Source organism: Vicugna pacos, chromosome 34 (genome assembly GCF_048564905.1).
Source record: "Vicugna pacos chromosome 34, VicPac4, whole genome shotgun sequence".
In the NCBI taxonomy this organism is placed as follows: domain Eukaryota; kingdom Metazoa; phylum Chordata; class Mammalia; order Artiodactyla; family Camelidae; genus Vicugna; species Vicugna pacos.
The window spans coordinates 20,928,621-20,944,484 of record NC_133020.1 but is presented as its reverse complement, the minus strand read 5'-3'; the positions used below and the strand labels follow the sequence as shown (position 1 = coordinate 20,944,484).

At 50.4% G+C, this 15,864-nt stretch overlaps 3 protein-coding genes across 25 annotated transcripts in view; 2 read left to right on the top strand and 1 right to left on the bottom strand.

The window, feature by feature from the left end:
* The window catches only part of RAD52 (RAD52 homolog, DNA repair protein), a 34,380-nt gene extending 32,862 nt beyond the window's left edge, over positions 1-1,518 (top strand). For 11 of the 13 annotated variants that reach the window (XM_072954493.1, XM_072954489.1, XM_072954487.1 and 8 more), the window contains 2 exons: positions 275-490; positions 923-1,518. In XM_072954493.1, coding sequence (XP_072810594.1) covers positions 275-490; positions 923-984 — 278 coding nt within the window. In that variant the 3' untranslated portion in view covers positions 985-1,518. Of the gene's footprint in view, positions 1-274; positions 491-922 lie in introns of those variants that run through there. The other 2 variants (XM_072954496.1, XR_012066880.1) reach the window with 2 other exon arrangements.
* Positions 1-15,864, top strand: part of FBXL14 (F-box and leucine rich repeat protein 14) — a 429,592-nt gene that overhangs the window by 379,446 nt on the left and 34,282 nt on the right. The gene's annotated exons all lie outside the window — the stretch shown is intronic.
* WNK1 (WNK lysine deficient protein kinase 1) overlaps positions 2,243-15,864 on the bottom strand; it is a 116,933-nt gene continuing 103,311 nt past the window's right edge. For all 11 annotated transcript variants that reach the window (XM_072954462.1, XM_072954463.1, XM_072954465.1 and 8 more), the window contains 5 exons: positions 14,223-14,881; positions 13,382-13,581; positions 11,888-12,082; positions 5,466-5,653; positions 2,243-5,100 (listed from right to left, as the gene is read on the bottom strand). In XM_072954462.1, coding sequence (XP_072810563.1) covers positions 4,783-5,100; positions 5,466-5,653; positions 11,888-12,082; positions 13,382-13,581; positions 14,223-14,881 — 1,560 coding nt within the window. In that variant the 3' untranslated portion in view covers positions 2,243-4,782. The remainder of the gene's footprint in view (positions 5,101-5,465; positions 5,654-11,887; positions 12,083-13,381; positions 13,582-14,222; positions 14,882-15,864) is intronic.

Here is a 15,864-nt window from a genome sequence, read left to right as displayed (position 1 = left end):
GGAGTCTTGGCATCACAGATACCTGACTTCCATCCGCTCTGTAGAGGGAGGGCCCAAGTGGACGGATGGCAGTTCTGACCGCCGCAACCGCACACACTCAGCTCCTCTCCTGTCCTAACCGCAGACACGCTCAGAGAACCCACTCTTCGGGGTTGGGGAAGAGCAATTCCAAACACCGCTGTGGGGCACTTGTGACGTGCAATTTCTTACGACCTGTTTTCTCCAGCACTTCCTGTGCAAAGGTTACATCCTCCTGTGTCCTCTGTCCTTGCAGACAGTCTTGAACTGTGGGACCTGGCTCCAGATGCAGGGGACAGTGTGGTCAAGCCCTCATCTAAACCACAACCACCGCAGACTCCTGCCACCTCAGTCCTGAAGAACCAGGTGGAGACCCAGAGCAGGACCCCACAAAGCCTTTGCCAACAGAATCCACCAGCAAAACCTGGACCCTGGCACCTCCAAACCTATAACCCAAACCAGCAACTAACAGGTAGCAAAGCGTTTTAGGAGCAGGGACTGAACGGAGAGCCTGGGCCTGATTCTGTGAGTTTTAGAGGAAGGATGACACTCTGTTTTAAGAAGCCGGAGGGACCCATGCCAGACAGCAGTGAGAGAGCAGGGCAGCTGGTTCAAGAGCTCCAAGCCTCCTCTGGGCCGCGACTCGGGGAGTAGCCCCCTGTGGTGGGGGGCGCTTAAGCGCTGCGTGAGGAGCCTTCCCGGTAGAGTCGGGCCCCTGTGGCTCCCAGCGCAGCTTGGTTTGGGGCTCGCCGCGCACTCGGTCTTGCTGGTGGCAGTTTTCACCCCCGCGCTTTTAGTCTGAAGCAGGATCGCTAGTTGATACAATTCGCAAAGTATTAGCTATCACTTCGTTCCTCATTTTAAAGTCACGGCAGCTACATTTAAATGACTTTCTCTCCCACAGGAGACTGTGACTCCTCTTGGAAGAACCAGGACATGAAGAAAAGGAAACTGGAGCCGTCTTAACCGAGGCACCTCACTGGACTGTCACGGGGGGATGGTCACAGACTTCGTGGGCGTGAAATGACTCGTCGTTCCTGGGGAATGAGCTTTACTTCCAGGCGTTTGCCTTGCTTCATTCTGAACCTGACCAGAGGCTGCGGCTCCTGGAACCTGCTGCAGACAGAGCCCGGCGGCCGGACACGAGCACTTCACAGAAGCGTCACACGTGCAGCGGGCAGCTCTGCCAAGACAAAACCCCTCTTCTTTGGTCCTTGAGGCTCCTCACTGTTGACTGCTGAGCTGTCACAGTGGTGAAGACAGGAATTCTAGGAGCCCCCGTGGCTCCTTGCTCCTGGGCACCAGCCTCAGCAGGACGCCGCCGATGAGCCGAGCTCCCGCCCCGGAGGGCGGCGCGCTCCTGATGCTGCCTCGTGCGGCTGCCGCCTTCTCCGACAGCCCCCAGTCTGCCGTTCGTGACGTCTCCTAGTCAAGGAAATAATCATCTAAGACCAAAGAAAAGGCATTTTAAGACAGCAAAATAAATCCTTTGTAACATAATGCAGGCATACCTCTCTTAATTGCACTTTGCAGATATCGTGGGGGTTTTTAAACAAATCGAAGGCTTCTGGCAGCCCTGTGTCAAGAATTTTCCCAACGGCATTTTAAAGTATATATTGTTTTAGATATAACACTATCACACACTTAACAGACTACAGCAGAGACATAATTTTTATGTGCAAAGGGAGCCCCACCCGTGACCTAAGTAGCTGTTCACATTCGCCTGTTGCAGATGTGAGCTAGAACCCACCTCGGCACAAATTGTTTATTCATAGTGTTGAGATGTTCATAACTGTTTCCTGCAAGTAATGAATGTGCAGTTTTACTTTCCAAGGACCCTTTTGGGCTGTGCTTTTAATCTTGAAATGGCGGCTCTCATTACTTGTTGGATCACAGACCCACTCGCAGGAAGCTGTGGCCCTGGACACATGGGGCCCCTGGGCCCCTGGTGTGCCTCCAGATGACAAAGAGGCTGGGGCTCTCCCTGCCTCCCTTGACCTTACCTGCTGTTCCACAGACTGGGTCATATATTCAGCTTTTAATTTCGATATCCTTGCACTGTCTTCAGAAAAAAAAAACTCCTTGTCTGCAGCATCTTAGTTCAGGGAGAAGTGCCGCTTAAGAAAGATCCTGGAATTAGGAATCCAGTTATAAACTGCACACAAGTCAAATCAGAGCTGCTGAGACCATGAAAAAGGCATTGCTGGAAATGAAACCCCACAGCTCAACAAAAGCAAGTCTGGTTTATTTGAAGGTCTCAAGTATGTCTACAAAGGTAACAAACCGAAGCAGGAAGCGCACCCCCCAGGTTAGTGCCAAACGCACAGGAATCCCCAAGGTTTCAGTTCAGTTTATTTGTTTTTTAAACAGTGTACATTGTTAAATAATGTAAGGAAAACATTTATAATTCAGAAAGTTGTTTTTTAATGTGGAAAAAGATGCTCAAAGTGTACTATTAACACAAAAAATAATTTAGACAGTTCAGTAGCACTAGTTCATTCCTCTAGGCCTCAGTTATTTCGTCCACAGGAGGGAAAAAAATCAACAGTAAATAAAACCAGTTCTTACTTTCCACATGTGAGTGAAGATCTCAGAATGATTAAACCAAAATAACAGTCACGTGCTGCACCTGGCTCCCTCATCCCTCTGGTACCAAGCACTGCCTCCTCCGTCTCAGGTGTCAGGGACCTTTTTCCTTGGCACCTTGTCCTGTCCTGACTCCTTCCATCTCCCTGAGGATCGGAAGCAGAGCTTGGAATGCCTGCCCTTCTCCCACCTTCCTAAACTCTTAATCTTTCACTTGCATCTTCGGGGCCTTGGTGATCTTAAGAAAATGGCCAGTGACAGACAGGACAGGACGGGATAGCCAACCAGGGTCCTCCTGCCATGGCGGCTCCTGGGATGAGCCACTGAGGTGGGTAAGAGGCTGGAAACATGTCAGTTTCCCAGCTCAAGAGTCAAGAGGAGAAGCACCCCAAGGATTAGGAGTCTTGGCTTATTTCCCCATCTTCCGAGAGAATAAAGATCTCAAGCACAGCCAATTAGGAGAGTATCTCCTGAAAGCTCTGAGAAGAACACAGCTGCCCATTACAAGCAGGCACAGCACTGAGTAACACTGGCTGGTTGCAGTTACTGCTCAAGGGGAGCATCTGTTTACGTGAAAGTGTGAGAACACCCGTTGTAAGTCTAAAGGTGGCACAAGAGGTTATGATCCTGCAACCACTCGGGCATCATACGGCAAACGGACAGGAATAAGCACTTTTTCTCACAATGCTTCCTTCAGACGCAGGTCCACTTTCCACAGACTGCAGTACCCAGGCTGAGAAACGCACAGTCCGTTTGCAACAAGAGGGGAGCAATCCAAATGACTTTTCTTAGAGCAACTTCCTCCACCTGTGACTTCTCACGATCACACCTCCCGTCCAGCCCTCATCTGCCCTTTTCATTCAGCCACTTCAGGTCTGGTCTGCTCGAGCCCAGCTCAAGGAGGGAAGGCTCGTGGCACCCAAAGGCCTTCAGGCAGGTTTGTCCTCCTGTTCTTTAGTCTTTGTTTCTTTCATCACTTACCACACGCCACCCTTAATCTTTTAAATCGCCCAGTTTTGTTACAATACCCCTCTCCTCACTTATCCTGAAACAGAGTTTTCTGCTTTTAACCACTGATGTCAACTTCTCACCTTGCTCATCTTACACCTGCTCTAGACAAAACTGCTTAATGACTTGGAGAAAAAACAAAAAAACAAAAACAAAAACCTCAGTTTCCTTATGGCAGAGTCCACAGCTGGGGTCGCGCAGACCCGAGACTTCCTTCCACATGCCCTTTGCTGATTGGGGTCAGATGAGAAGGTGATGCTAACGGCAGAAGCAATAGAAGAAGTCCAAGGCACTAAAACGTCCAGCGAGCAGTACTGGGAGAACATAAGTGTTCAAGTACAGTAATTTATACAATTTTACATTCACATTTATTTATTTATTTAATACAATGGAAATACAAAGGAGAAAGTTAAAAGTCTCAATAAGTAAAGGACAGAGCTAGCCTTTTTCAACTTTTTAAACCTTTCATACTTTACTCTTAAAACTACTGTTGTCCAACAACATTTATATAATATCACAGTGTTTCCACATCAAAACTGATGGCAAAGTTACATGTCCGCAGGGAACTTAAATTCTTTTCCTAATTGCTAATGCTGCAGTCAAAGCTGCGAATACCATTTGCTTAAAGCACTAATGACCTATCGTAAGGAAGGGCTGAGGCCTCAGTCCCCTGGTGTCCTCACTGGGCTCTGAAGAGCTGACCGGGGGGCGGGGGGGGGGGCGGTAGGAGAGAACCCAATCCTTTTTGGTTTGGTTTTGTTTTCTTTTGTCTTGTGATTTAGATTCTTGAGGGAATAAAGAATTTGGGGTGGGTACCAAAATTAAGAGCCCCACTGCTTGAAAACACAGCCTCAGCTCTCCTGCTGAGCTCTCTAGTGGCTTTCTGACAGAGAGGACTGCCTTTCCCAGCGCTCGCTGTTGGGTAAAGATAAACAACAAAGCATACACGAGAAAGCTGCTCTTCCCTTCTCATCCCACCGCAGAGAACAGTGACAGCAGAGGGACAGTCCCCACTCAGAGGGCTCTAAGCGGCATGGACACATTCCTGTCTGAAATAACCAGTTAAGTGCAGCACTAGTAGTTAGTATATAGGCTACTTTCCCACCCCACCCCCCACCCCCCACCGTTCCACCTCCTGCCCCCACACCTACTCGGCGGGTGTCTCTAGGTCTAAGTGGTCCGCAGGTTGGAACCTGGGGGGTTGCTGATGGACTTCTGCAAACTGCTGATGTTGAAATTCTGCAAAGACGCAGTTCCCACAGGCTGGAACTGGCTAAGCGGCTGTGGTGCTGGGCCACCCGTCCCGCTCCACTGCGTGCCAAAGGGGGGTGCTGGGAAGCCGTACTGCTGCGGGGGGCACATGGACTTGGTGAAGTGAGCCAGAGAGGTAGCTGATGCCGCAGCGATGGGGGCAGAGCTGCCCAGGTTTGAGGTCATGGAGACGCACAGCTGACCGGGCGCGGAGAACTTCCTCGCCATGCCAGGGCCCTGCGGACAGAACGGTGCCACGTGAGGTTCGGCGTGGGCGCGACAGGGCGGACCTGGGCAGAATTATAGACCTAGGCTGCGATGATCTTACAAGGACAGTGAAAACCAAGCCTTCCATGGTGACTGGCGGCTATGTGCTCACCAAGTACCGGAGCCGTGCATGTGCGCGTGCAGTTCAGGTGTTGAAGGAAAGGGAGGAAAAACGTTGACCGATGGGAGCGAGGGACTCAGGGAAAGAAAGCTCAAAGGGGATGTGGGTGCGCTGTCTTGTTTTGTGGACAGTGCTAAAGCTGGTGACCTACTGACAGAGGAGGCGGGCGTGACTCAGGTGTGTGCAGTGATGCTCTGATGTCAGGGAGACTCACCTCGTAGCTCGTGTGCCCTTTGCTCCCTCTCCTGCCTGAGAGACTCATGGCGTCCCGGGCCCAGTTGTCCACCAGCTTGTGCAGGTCGTCGGTGAAGGTGCCCTTCCTGCCGGACGCCATGGCAGGAGGCTGGGCCGGGGCGGCCTGGCTGTTCATGGCTCCCCCGACGGTGTTGGTGCTGCTGGTCCCTGGAGTCAGAAGAAGCCACAGAGGACAACCATTAAAAGGTGCTTGAGTTGTAACTTCAGGGGGAAGGACGGCCTCACAGGACGATGAATGGCAAGGCGCGGAATGGGGAGGATGAACTGGGAAGCCATGCGACAAAGGGGGGGCTCCGGTCTCGTTTAGCTAAATGTTTTGGTGTCACAGGGTAATGGGGACGGTGCGCCTCAGGAGTGACAGCCGAGGCTGAACAACTCAGGATGAGGGACGGCACCAAGGGCAGGGCCCTCCTTCTGCCCGTTCTCACAGCCTCAGGGAGGGCGGACACTCTCCGCCGGCCTCTGCTCTTGGCATCGCTTTGAGGAAGGCTGTGCGGAGTGGCCAGTGAGGCTGGCTGCTCTGGAATGTTGCAGAACAGGGCAAAAGAAGAGGATCCCTCGAGCACGGGGCAGGGGTCATGTCGCAGTTAAAGGAAAGCACAGACAGGCCGGGGGAAAGATGGGCTCCCAAACCATGGGGTACCGTCACGGTCCTCAGCCGCTCCTTCTCAGGAGGGCGATGAGAAAGGATGCTCTGGTCACACACTTTCCCCCCTGGACCCAGACACGAACTGCAGACATACACTTGGGAGAGCGAAGGCTTCAACCTCTCCCAACTTCCTGTGAGTAAAGAACCAGGAGGACTCACGAGGAAGTTCTGTGGTGTACCCGAGCCTTTCAACTCCAGGACCACATGGCTTCCTGGAGGTGACACTTCAGTTTCAACTGGTTCAAGGATTCTCACCTTTCCCCCTCTTCCCGGAAGAGCAAGCACCTCGGGTGGGCGCAGCAGGAATGCCCAGCTGAGGAGGGGGTGCACAGGGGAGGAGGAAGCTCTGGGGCTGTGATGAAGGAATTCTAGTTCTACGGTTTGACAAGAAAGAAAGGAGTCTGTGTCCTGCCTGATTTCGGCTCTGCTGGCGGGCACACTGAAGGAGGTTCGAAGAGGCGAGTTGGGGGAGAGGGAAAGAAGAGTCATGGGCTTGTTTCTCCCCTCATCCCCCCTGTCTTACCAGATCTCACATTTGCTGCAGAATAAACGAGAACTACCAGAGTGAGTCGTGAGCCCCAGGACTTGAGACAGCCACACAACGCTGGGGCGGGTACGGAAATGCAGCCGTCTTCCTGCTCTCCAGGCCAGAGCAGCTCCAGAGCCCAGCAGCACACCTGAAGCAGCCCTGCCACCCGAGAGCCCTCTGTCGCCCACCGCTGTCTCAAGGCGCCCGGGATGGCACACACCAGCGTATCTGTGCCAGAGCAGCACCCAGTTCTGGGGTGAAGCTGCGAAGTGAGGAGGTCACATGCTTCCACCACCAAGGCAAGACAGGGACCCACTGCCCCGTGTGCGTCAGCTCCCATCTCAGCGCCGGAGCCCCAGGGCCGCTACCGCCCCCGGTGGGAGCAGGAAACCCAGGTGAGAAGTGGACAAGCACAGGGAACAGCAGGAGGGATGCAGGACGGGTGGGGAGCACAGGCAGGGAGGAGAGCAGTCATGACCACGGGCACATCACATGCATGAGGACCACCCCGTCCGAATGACCACCGCCCGGTGAGCTGGATGGCGGGTGAGACAATTCAAACGACACACAAATAACCCCCAGTGAGCAGAGCCGTCAAAAGCCAAATACAGAAGCTGGCTGAGGTGAACCCCGCTGTTCACAACTGTTCACACTGGAGCCACACCTGCTAGACCCATGCTCGTCGCCTTTGATGCTGTGAGGCCCCTTTAAAGCCAAACTTCATTTTTCATTTTAGTCTGTGTTACACAACACTGGATTCTGAAAGTGGGGTTTATACCACGAGGCAGAGTCAGCCCTACAGGCAACCTGCTTATTCTGGCTGCTGAAAACAGGGTTTCCCACTAAAGGAGACAAATACATCCCTTTCTGACCAGAAGTGAACTCCCAGGAGAAGCTGACTTGGCTGATGAAACCTAGGAGAAGGGCTAGTGGGCTTGGTCCAGTGTCAGAGGGTAAGCAGACTGCTCAGAGCTTCCCACCGCGCTGCATGCCTTCCCGAGGGGCCAGCCCTCTAGCCCTCAAGCCCTTTTCAGTTCTGCTGAAAGGCTCCGAGAGCGATGCAGCTTTACTGGCAGGAAGGCCCTTTCTGACGCCCTCCAGCTGTAGCGCGACCCCCCCACCCCCACCCTCCGCCCCACGCCGCTGGGGCCTGGCAGCTACAGCCTCACAGTCACGCCCAGTCTCCCAGGCACCGCTTTCTGGCGGCGCCTCTCAGAGGCCTGCTGGGTGGTTGCACCGTCTGCACTTTCATGGGGAGCCACTCCTCCACAGGCGGCGTCCCCGCCTCAGCAGGCTACGTGAGGGCGGGGCCTCTCGCACGCCTTGACCCCTGCTGACTTTCCAGCAGCAAACAGTGTTTCTGACTTAAGGACTCTCTCCCTGAGGAGCCAGGCATCCCTGATCCTCTACGTGGATCCGTGGGCGTCCCCCACCCAAAACCGGCCCGGAGCCAGGTGCACTGGGCCATCACTGAGAGTGCTGACTAGGAGGTGACCTTGAATCTGTAAGGACGGCCAGTGGCAACAACTGAGCATGTTAAAAAGACACCAGAAAAGGGAGCAGGACTAGCCAGATGGGGGCTGGGAATCCGGGAGTCGTGAGGCTTCAGGGTTCAAAGAACTCAAGGGCAACAGGCTTGCAATCAAGGACCGGAAGTAACAGAAAGAAAAGATAATTACTACAGAGCTGGTTGCAAGGACAGACTTTTTTCACCATCTTCCCTGAAGCACAAAAAGAGAGCAATGTGTTAAAGATAAAGAAGCATCAGTTTAAATATTTAGAATCTCCAAACAGCACACCAAATCCCAGCAAGAGAAAGCAGAAGGGGAGACAGCCTGGACGGACCCGGGAGCCTGCCACAGACGCCGTGCTGCGGGATGGATCTCACGGGCTGCTGGCCTGAGCGTGGGGCCCTGTGGTACCTGGCTGACAGAGGCTGAGTTTCCACACCCAGTCTCTGTGCTGAAGAGAGCAATGCCCTGCACCGAGGTTCCGGGCCGGGGAGGAACCCTGCTCTCCCAGGTCTCACTGCTTGAACTTCAAACACCCAAGCAGCCCCGGCACCGTCCCCGTCCCACTTTCCGTTTCTCCCGCTGGGTTGTTACAAAGCACTCAGTTAAACCACAGGCGCTGACAGTACCACCGTTACAGTTTCACTTAAAATTGGCTAATGTATTTCCACATCCTGGGCAGACAGACTAACCCCTTCCCCTCTAGAGAGATCTTTAAAAGTATGTGGAAAACAAGCAACTTTTGAACATAAATAAAGCGTTAAGCCAAGCCGTGCTTCCAAACCATTATCTACTTTGAGAGCACAGTGATGCATCCCAAACTAGTGAAGACCCCGCGCCCGTGAGCTTGTTCTCTTCCCATCTTTGCTTGAAAGACACCTGCCCCTTGCGATTTGTTCACCAAGGATGATGTGACATGTCCTGACGGACGTGCCTTCAACAGAAGTAGGGCTCTCAGTTCAGACTTCGTACTTCTAACCACTTTCATGTGACCAACACCTACCTTTGAGAGTGATGAGAATTTACTGAGTCAACCTGAAGTCGTGGCACCTGCCACGTTCTACTTCCTTCAGAAAAAAGCCCTGGTTCTCTCCCTGTTAGATGTTTCAGACTGCGTTACCACAGGCCTGTCATGTCACCTTCTACTTCAAAACACCTGTTTCCTGCTCATGTCTTGTCATCTTTTGAGCTGGACATGTAAATTAAATGCTTACTGAAGCATCAAGGAGCTAATATTCTTCGTCCAGCCCACTGTAACCAGAAAAGCTATTGCTCTGAGTGCTCAACAATCTACCAAACTGGGTAATGCCTTCCACCTCCTTCTTTGTGGAACAGCCCTGGCCTAGTGCTCTGTGAGGCCCAAGGACCTCTGAGCCACACTCAGAAACAGCAATGGCCTTGCACATGCACTTAAAAAGCACTTCAATGACCACATCAGAAGTTTGAGGCCTTAACAGAGAAGAAAGATCTTGATCTAAACTCTTAACAAAGCAGTTTTCTACCTGAACCTTTTGTTGTAAAAATTTATTTTCACATGTGTGTGCTGACTACCTGCATGTGCCAAGTAGGCCCGGGCCAAGCAGAGGCAGCGTGTCTCCCCAGGGTCCTGCGCCTTGTGTGCAGGCGAGGTCTCATCTGGTGTGTGCAGGACCACTTGGTTCCCCATGAGGGGAGACGGGCTGGAGACACTGGCTGACCCGCTCTCATGCCTTGTTTTTGCCAAGAGGGCTGGGAACTCCCAGTGATTTTGTTGAAAAGCCCATTTTTGCGTGCAGATGCTGGGCTTCAGTCTTTTTTTTTTTCTCAGCACAATTTTTTAGTTATACATGAACATACATATATTCATTGTCACATTTTTTCTTTCGCTGTGAGCTACCACAAGATCTTGTATATGTATTTCCCTGTGCTGTACAGTATTATCTTATTTATCTATTCTACATTTTGAAATCCCAGTCTGTCCCTTCCCACCCCTCGCCCCCTTGACAACCATAAGTTTGTATTCTGTGTCTATGAGTCTGTTTCTGTTTTGTGTTTGTGTTTTTTTGTTCTTTTTTTAGATTCCACATATGAGCAATCTCATATGGTATTTTTCTTTCTCTTTCTGGCTTACTTCACTTAGAACGACATTCTCCAGGAGCATCCATGTTGCTGCAAATGTGGGCTTCAGTCTTTAATAAGCCTTATAAGAAGAATTACACTGAAGCCCTTTTTGAAATACTGATTTTACAGAGTTATAGGTTAGTGGTGGAGAAAGCATCCAAGAAAGAGATTCTAGCATCTTTTCAACTGGTAGACGTTTGCGCCTAATAGTGATAAAAAGATTCCAAACTACTCCGAAAAAGAACAGAAAAAGGGGGTAACTTTCACCTGCATCAGTGGTCGAGTGCTTTCTGTGACTTCTAACGCTGAGCAGGACCGTGAGCCCAGCCTCCTTGTGCTACCAGACCCGGCGGTTTCCATAGCCTGGACAGCACGTCTACCCTCTGTCCTGGGCCCATGAAGAGGCGATTCCACTAGAAAGTTATTCTGAAGTTTACAGAAACCCATTATCATTTCTACATCTTTTATCATAATTAACAGAGACCCAAACTTCTGAGGGTAACAGCAGAGCAGCCAAGCCACTGAGAAGATGACAGAGAGAGACAAATGAAAATGGCCGCGTGAAACGTCAGAACAAGCAGCAGAACACAAGGACGAGGAAGGAGTAAAGGTGTTACACACAAAGAGCCAAGCAGGGCGTACTCAGAAATCGGGTCCTCCTGCCACCAGGTTTGAACGTCACCTGCTCAGACGCACAGTTAAACTTCGCATAGCCTGTGAGAGGGGAAGAACAGGGAAGAACAGAGAGAGGAGACAGAACACGGCTGCGAGACGTCAGAGCCAGGGGCTGCGTGAGACGCTGGGTGGCACACACAGGAACGCGCTTCCAGGGAAGGGCCCGATGCGGGCGGGAGGGGCCGGGCCGCAAGCCCCTCCACCGGCCCAGGGGGGACAAGGCCAGATCGTGCCCCTACCGGCAGGGGCGCTCATCCTGCCAAGAGCCCATCTCCCCCCCTGGGGTCTGTGCACTGTGGCAAAAGCACCAAGTTCATTACCTATGTTTTCTCATACTCGTTTCCACCCAGACACCCAACTCCTTTCAATTCTTGTTCTCATGGGACTAGAAGCTCTCTCCTGTACGGGAATGTTCTAAGGGATCATTAATAAGCCCACATTTAGAAAGCAGATTATGGCTAAAAAGTTGAATTGTAAGGCTATTCATGTTAGTATGTTTCTCTCACACTTAGAAATTTTAAAAGTTTACACTGGCTAACAGACACATTAGCTTTCAGAAACGGCTAAAATGCCTTAGAATTTGGTCCAGGAAATTCGGTCCAGGTATTAAAGCGTAAGTTCCAAATCCAAAGGAGTCATTCCTTTGGTTGATGCCTCACGGAGGCGCAGACATCACTTCATGCTGTAATGCCTGGGAAAAAACCTATTTCCACCTGATGGGAGCAGTGATCCCACCTACTGTAATCGTTACCCATGCCCCGTCCAACCCAAAGAGCCACGAGGGCACCATGTGGCTGTTCCTGGTCAGCTGGTCCTCCAACCCACCTTAACAGGTTCCTCATCAGGCTTCGGTCCCAGATGCGGCACTATCTCCATTCTAGTGTTCTTGGCAGATGACGGCTACTTTGATTTCTTACCTTGGCCTGGAGCAGAAAGGCTTGGTACTGAAATGGCACCATCACTGGTGAAGGCTGAATAGAGGTGATCGCTGGAGGGAGAGGGCTTAAGGGGCTGTAACAGCTGATTCTGCCCGGGCTCTGGGATGTTGCCAGGAGCGGGGAGGGTCTGCTGGGGGTGCACGCCTGAAGCTGCACTCTGACCGGACAGGTTACCTGCCAAAAGATACAGTGGCATGAGGGGACATTCACAGCTTTCACCACACTTTCTAGGCTCTGCTCTTGCTCCTCCAATTTGTCCCACCGAGGAGATCAAAGCGCAAGGGCCTCCCTGACACGAAGGAGGAGTGAGCAAGGGGCTGTGGGACCCCATCCAGAAGAGGTTCAGCATTAGACAACCTGGGGGTTCCGAGGGCTAAGCCAGTAAGGGGACCAGAACATGAGCAGACACAAGGAAGTTCCCCTCTGCAACCTCACGACTGCTTTTTCATGCTGGCTTCAGACAGTCTCTGCTGCTTAGTCTTTCTGGTACATGCGTCAGATCAAGCACAAAAGAGGTATCAAAAAAATGATGTACGGATTACAGAGTAATACATATTTAGAATTATCCTTGGTCCGTGGCTTTCAATCACTAGCCAAGTGTCTTGGAATCAACTAACTTCTCTGTTCCCTAGTAACTGGTGGAACAGACGTCCCCTCAGAAAGTATGTCAAAACTGGGATCAGAATATGAATTAGCTGGTATCTCTTATGATCACATCTACTACTGAACTGGTTCTAATTGCTAGAGAAAAGGTTTAGGTCTGAAAATTTTCAGAGACTGGAAAGCTGTTAAGTTTGCAACTGCTCTGCAACATATTTGTATTACAACTGAAGAGCAAGTATGAGATAAAAACTTATTTCAGCCACTTCTACTTTTCGACTAGTTATCTGGTAATATTACCGTAAGTTCACCAAAGGGTAAAACTCTGTCATAATTAAAAATAGACGAACTATAATTCATTACAAGAGACTATGATTTAACTATTTCTTAACTGTAAACACTAGCAAGTTCTTTATTCCAATATGGATAAATAAAATGAAAACTTTAATCAAGGGAACTGTCACATAAGACACACTCAAATATCTATATGAAACTTAGCAGCCATCACAACTGCCGTTCATCCATAGAAGGAAGAATCGACCTGGGTTTCACTAAACAGAGAACAATGTACTTTCTTCCACCTGCCCAAGAGCTGGGTGAAGTGCGAGTTCTGTGAGTCAGCAGGCAACGCTAAGCATTTCAACCCTCAAGAACAACTATAAGTGAAGGCACCCAGCACCCAGCAGCATGGGTTACAAGGGATGTAACGCCACTGTGCCACCCAGCCTACTTCCAGAGATTCAAAGAGGTTCTGTAAATACGGGGAGTAGACAAGACAAGGAAGTAAGAATATCAGAAAAGCCAAACTCCTCTGAAGCAAAAATAACTGATGTTCAACAGGTTATATAACAGCTGGAGACAGCCATGGCTGACCTGGACCAGGGCTCTTACTCCCCAAGGAGCTGCTGCGACTAGATTTGCTGCCTTTACTTTTGGTGGGCCGCCTTCTTCTCCCCGCCAGGGGGGCAGCGGGGGGGATGATGACGGCAGGGAGAGCCTTGCCCAGTCTGGTGTACAAAGACTCAATTTCATGCTTCTGGCGGCTCTGCAGGTCTTGAATCTCTTTAAGATGTCTACGAGAGATGACCAAACATAGCTCAAAAATTTGATAACCACCTTCATTCAAATAAACATTGACATTATTTAACCTTCCTTCACATATTTACTCACTCACTGAGTCTTTCCCCCAAATACACTTAATCTGATTTCTACCACCGTGAGATTCTAGTTTGTTGACTCCCCTTGCTGGCTGGCCTCCATTACCCAGGTCAAATTCCAACTACCAGAAATGGGTGGTGTGTTAGGAGAAAGAGATTTCCTTACTGAGGATCTACATAGGAATACTGAATTTGAGACTAGAATCCAGCTTGTCGCATATGACCAAGGAAACCTGCTATCACAATCTATATCCCAGTGCCATTACTCATTACTCAGACTCATGCGGTAGAAGACCAGTAAACAGCAAAGACTGGGTTAGTAACAATAAAAAGTGCTGCTGGTCAAAATAACACGGTGACAGTAGTGCAGACGCTGACGCAGTGCTGGGACCCAGGAGCGCTGTGGGCCCCAACGAACACAGGAGACCCCGGAGAACTGCACTCAGGTGACTAGCCCTTGCATGAGTGCCCTCTTGAAAACAAGACTAACCGAGCACAGGGAGCTCGGCTTTACTACAATTCTGCCACCGTTCTTTCACGGGAGAGAACGTGCTTACTTTTCTCGAAGTCTTCGCAGCTCCAACTTTAAGTCTTCATCTTCAATATCTGACTCATTGTCACTGCTCATGTAAGAGGAGTTGAATGAGTTACTAAGGCTTTGACTTAGGTTCTGGATGGGAAGGCTCTTGCTCAGCTGATGGGGGGAGTGTGGACTACCTGAACCATCGTCCACATCCCTACTTAGGAAGGCGGCCTCCAGGTCAGAAGACGGCCCGTTCTGGTGTGACGGTCCTGAGAGTTCAGGCTTTTCTTTCTTTGGTATCACAGCAGGAAGAGCAGCATGTTCCAAATCCATAAAAGGGGGAGATGCCACTGGTCCCTCTTCCTTTGCCTCAGTTATCTTGTCTTCAGTTCTTGAAACCGAGAAACGGCCTACTTTGTTCGCTGTAGTTGTCACCTGAAAACGCCCAACCTTGGTAGGCTGCCCAGCTTCTGACTTTGCTTCTGAGGCGGGAGTTCTGCAGGCACCATCCGGCATATCTGAAGAGGTGCCACGGACAGCTATCCCACTGGGCTCTGGCTTCACCAGGGTGCTCTCGGGACTACTGCTTGACAGCACAGAGGATTCTGAAGTGCTGGACTCAAAATGAACAGACTTTGCATCTTCTGCCTTATTTCTACCTTCTTTCTGGGTGTCATCCACTGCAACTGAAACCTGATGGAAAGAAAACAAAGTGAGATTAAAACGAAACCCCCCAGTTTTAGAATGGACCAAAAACAAAAAGAAATCACTACTTCCCAGTCTGAGTAGGCCGATTATCTGCTCACACTGCCCCTCCCTCTCTGACTGTGAGAATAAACTGAACGCCATCATAGAGCATGACATATCTGTACTGAGATGCACAGATTAGATGTAGATGCTGAGTGCTGGTCAAGCTTAGTGTATGATTTACTTTCGTATCTCACACTGTGCATAGGAATCAGATTCACATCTTGGTGAAAATATAAATAACAGGTCATGGGATCCTGAAGGCTGCTGTGAATAAGAAAAACGACAAACACTAAACCCAACAAATGACACTGCCAGCTGAGCTTCAAGGATCGGCACAGCTGGCACTAACGGGAAGATCCAGGTCCCAGCTCACCCACAAGCCACAAACACAAACTCAGTGTGGTGATGGGCGCTCAGAACCTCAGCTTACAAATGAGAAGACTATCACCCGCTATCTCCAACTTTAAGTGCCACCACAATCATCATCAGAGAGTGGGTGTGAAGGTTGGGGGGGGGGGGGTCAGAGCTTGTGCGGCACTGTGCACTAAGCCAGGAAACGTTCACTTGTTGGTCCACCTGGGAAAACAACTACATGGTATCAGTAGATGCTGACACAGCATCTTCACTTTGTAAATGACTCCTAAGAAAACAACCCTAAATATGGAGAACGTTTTATACACAAAGATGTTTACTGTGACTTTACTTACTACGTTGGAAATGACTGGCAATAGGAGAATGGTGAGGAAAGCCTACTACGAGATGGGAAGAAGCCAAAGTAACATTCAGAGGAGAAACAGGGCCAATTTTAAATACACACACAGAGAAAAAGTAACAGAAGGAATACACCACCAAAGGTGATCCTAGGGGTACAGTGGGAGGATGGCCTACGACAACCTACTGCTTCTCTACTGTTCTAAGTATTCTTT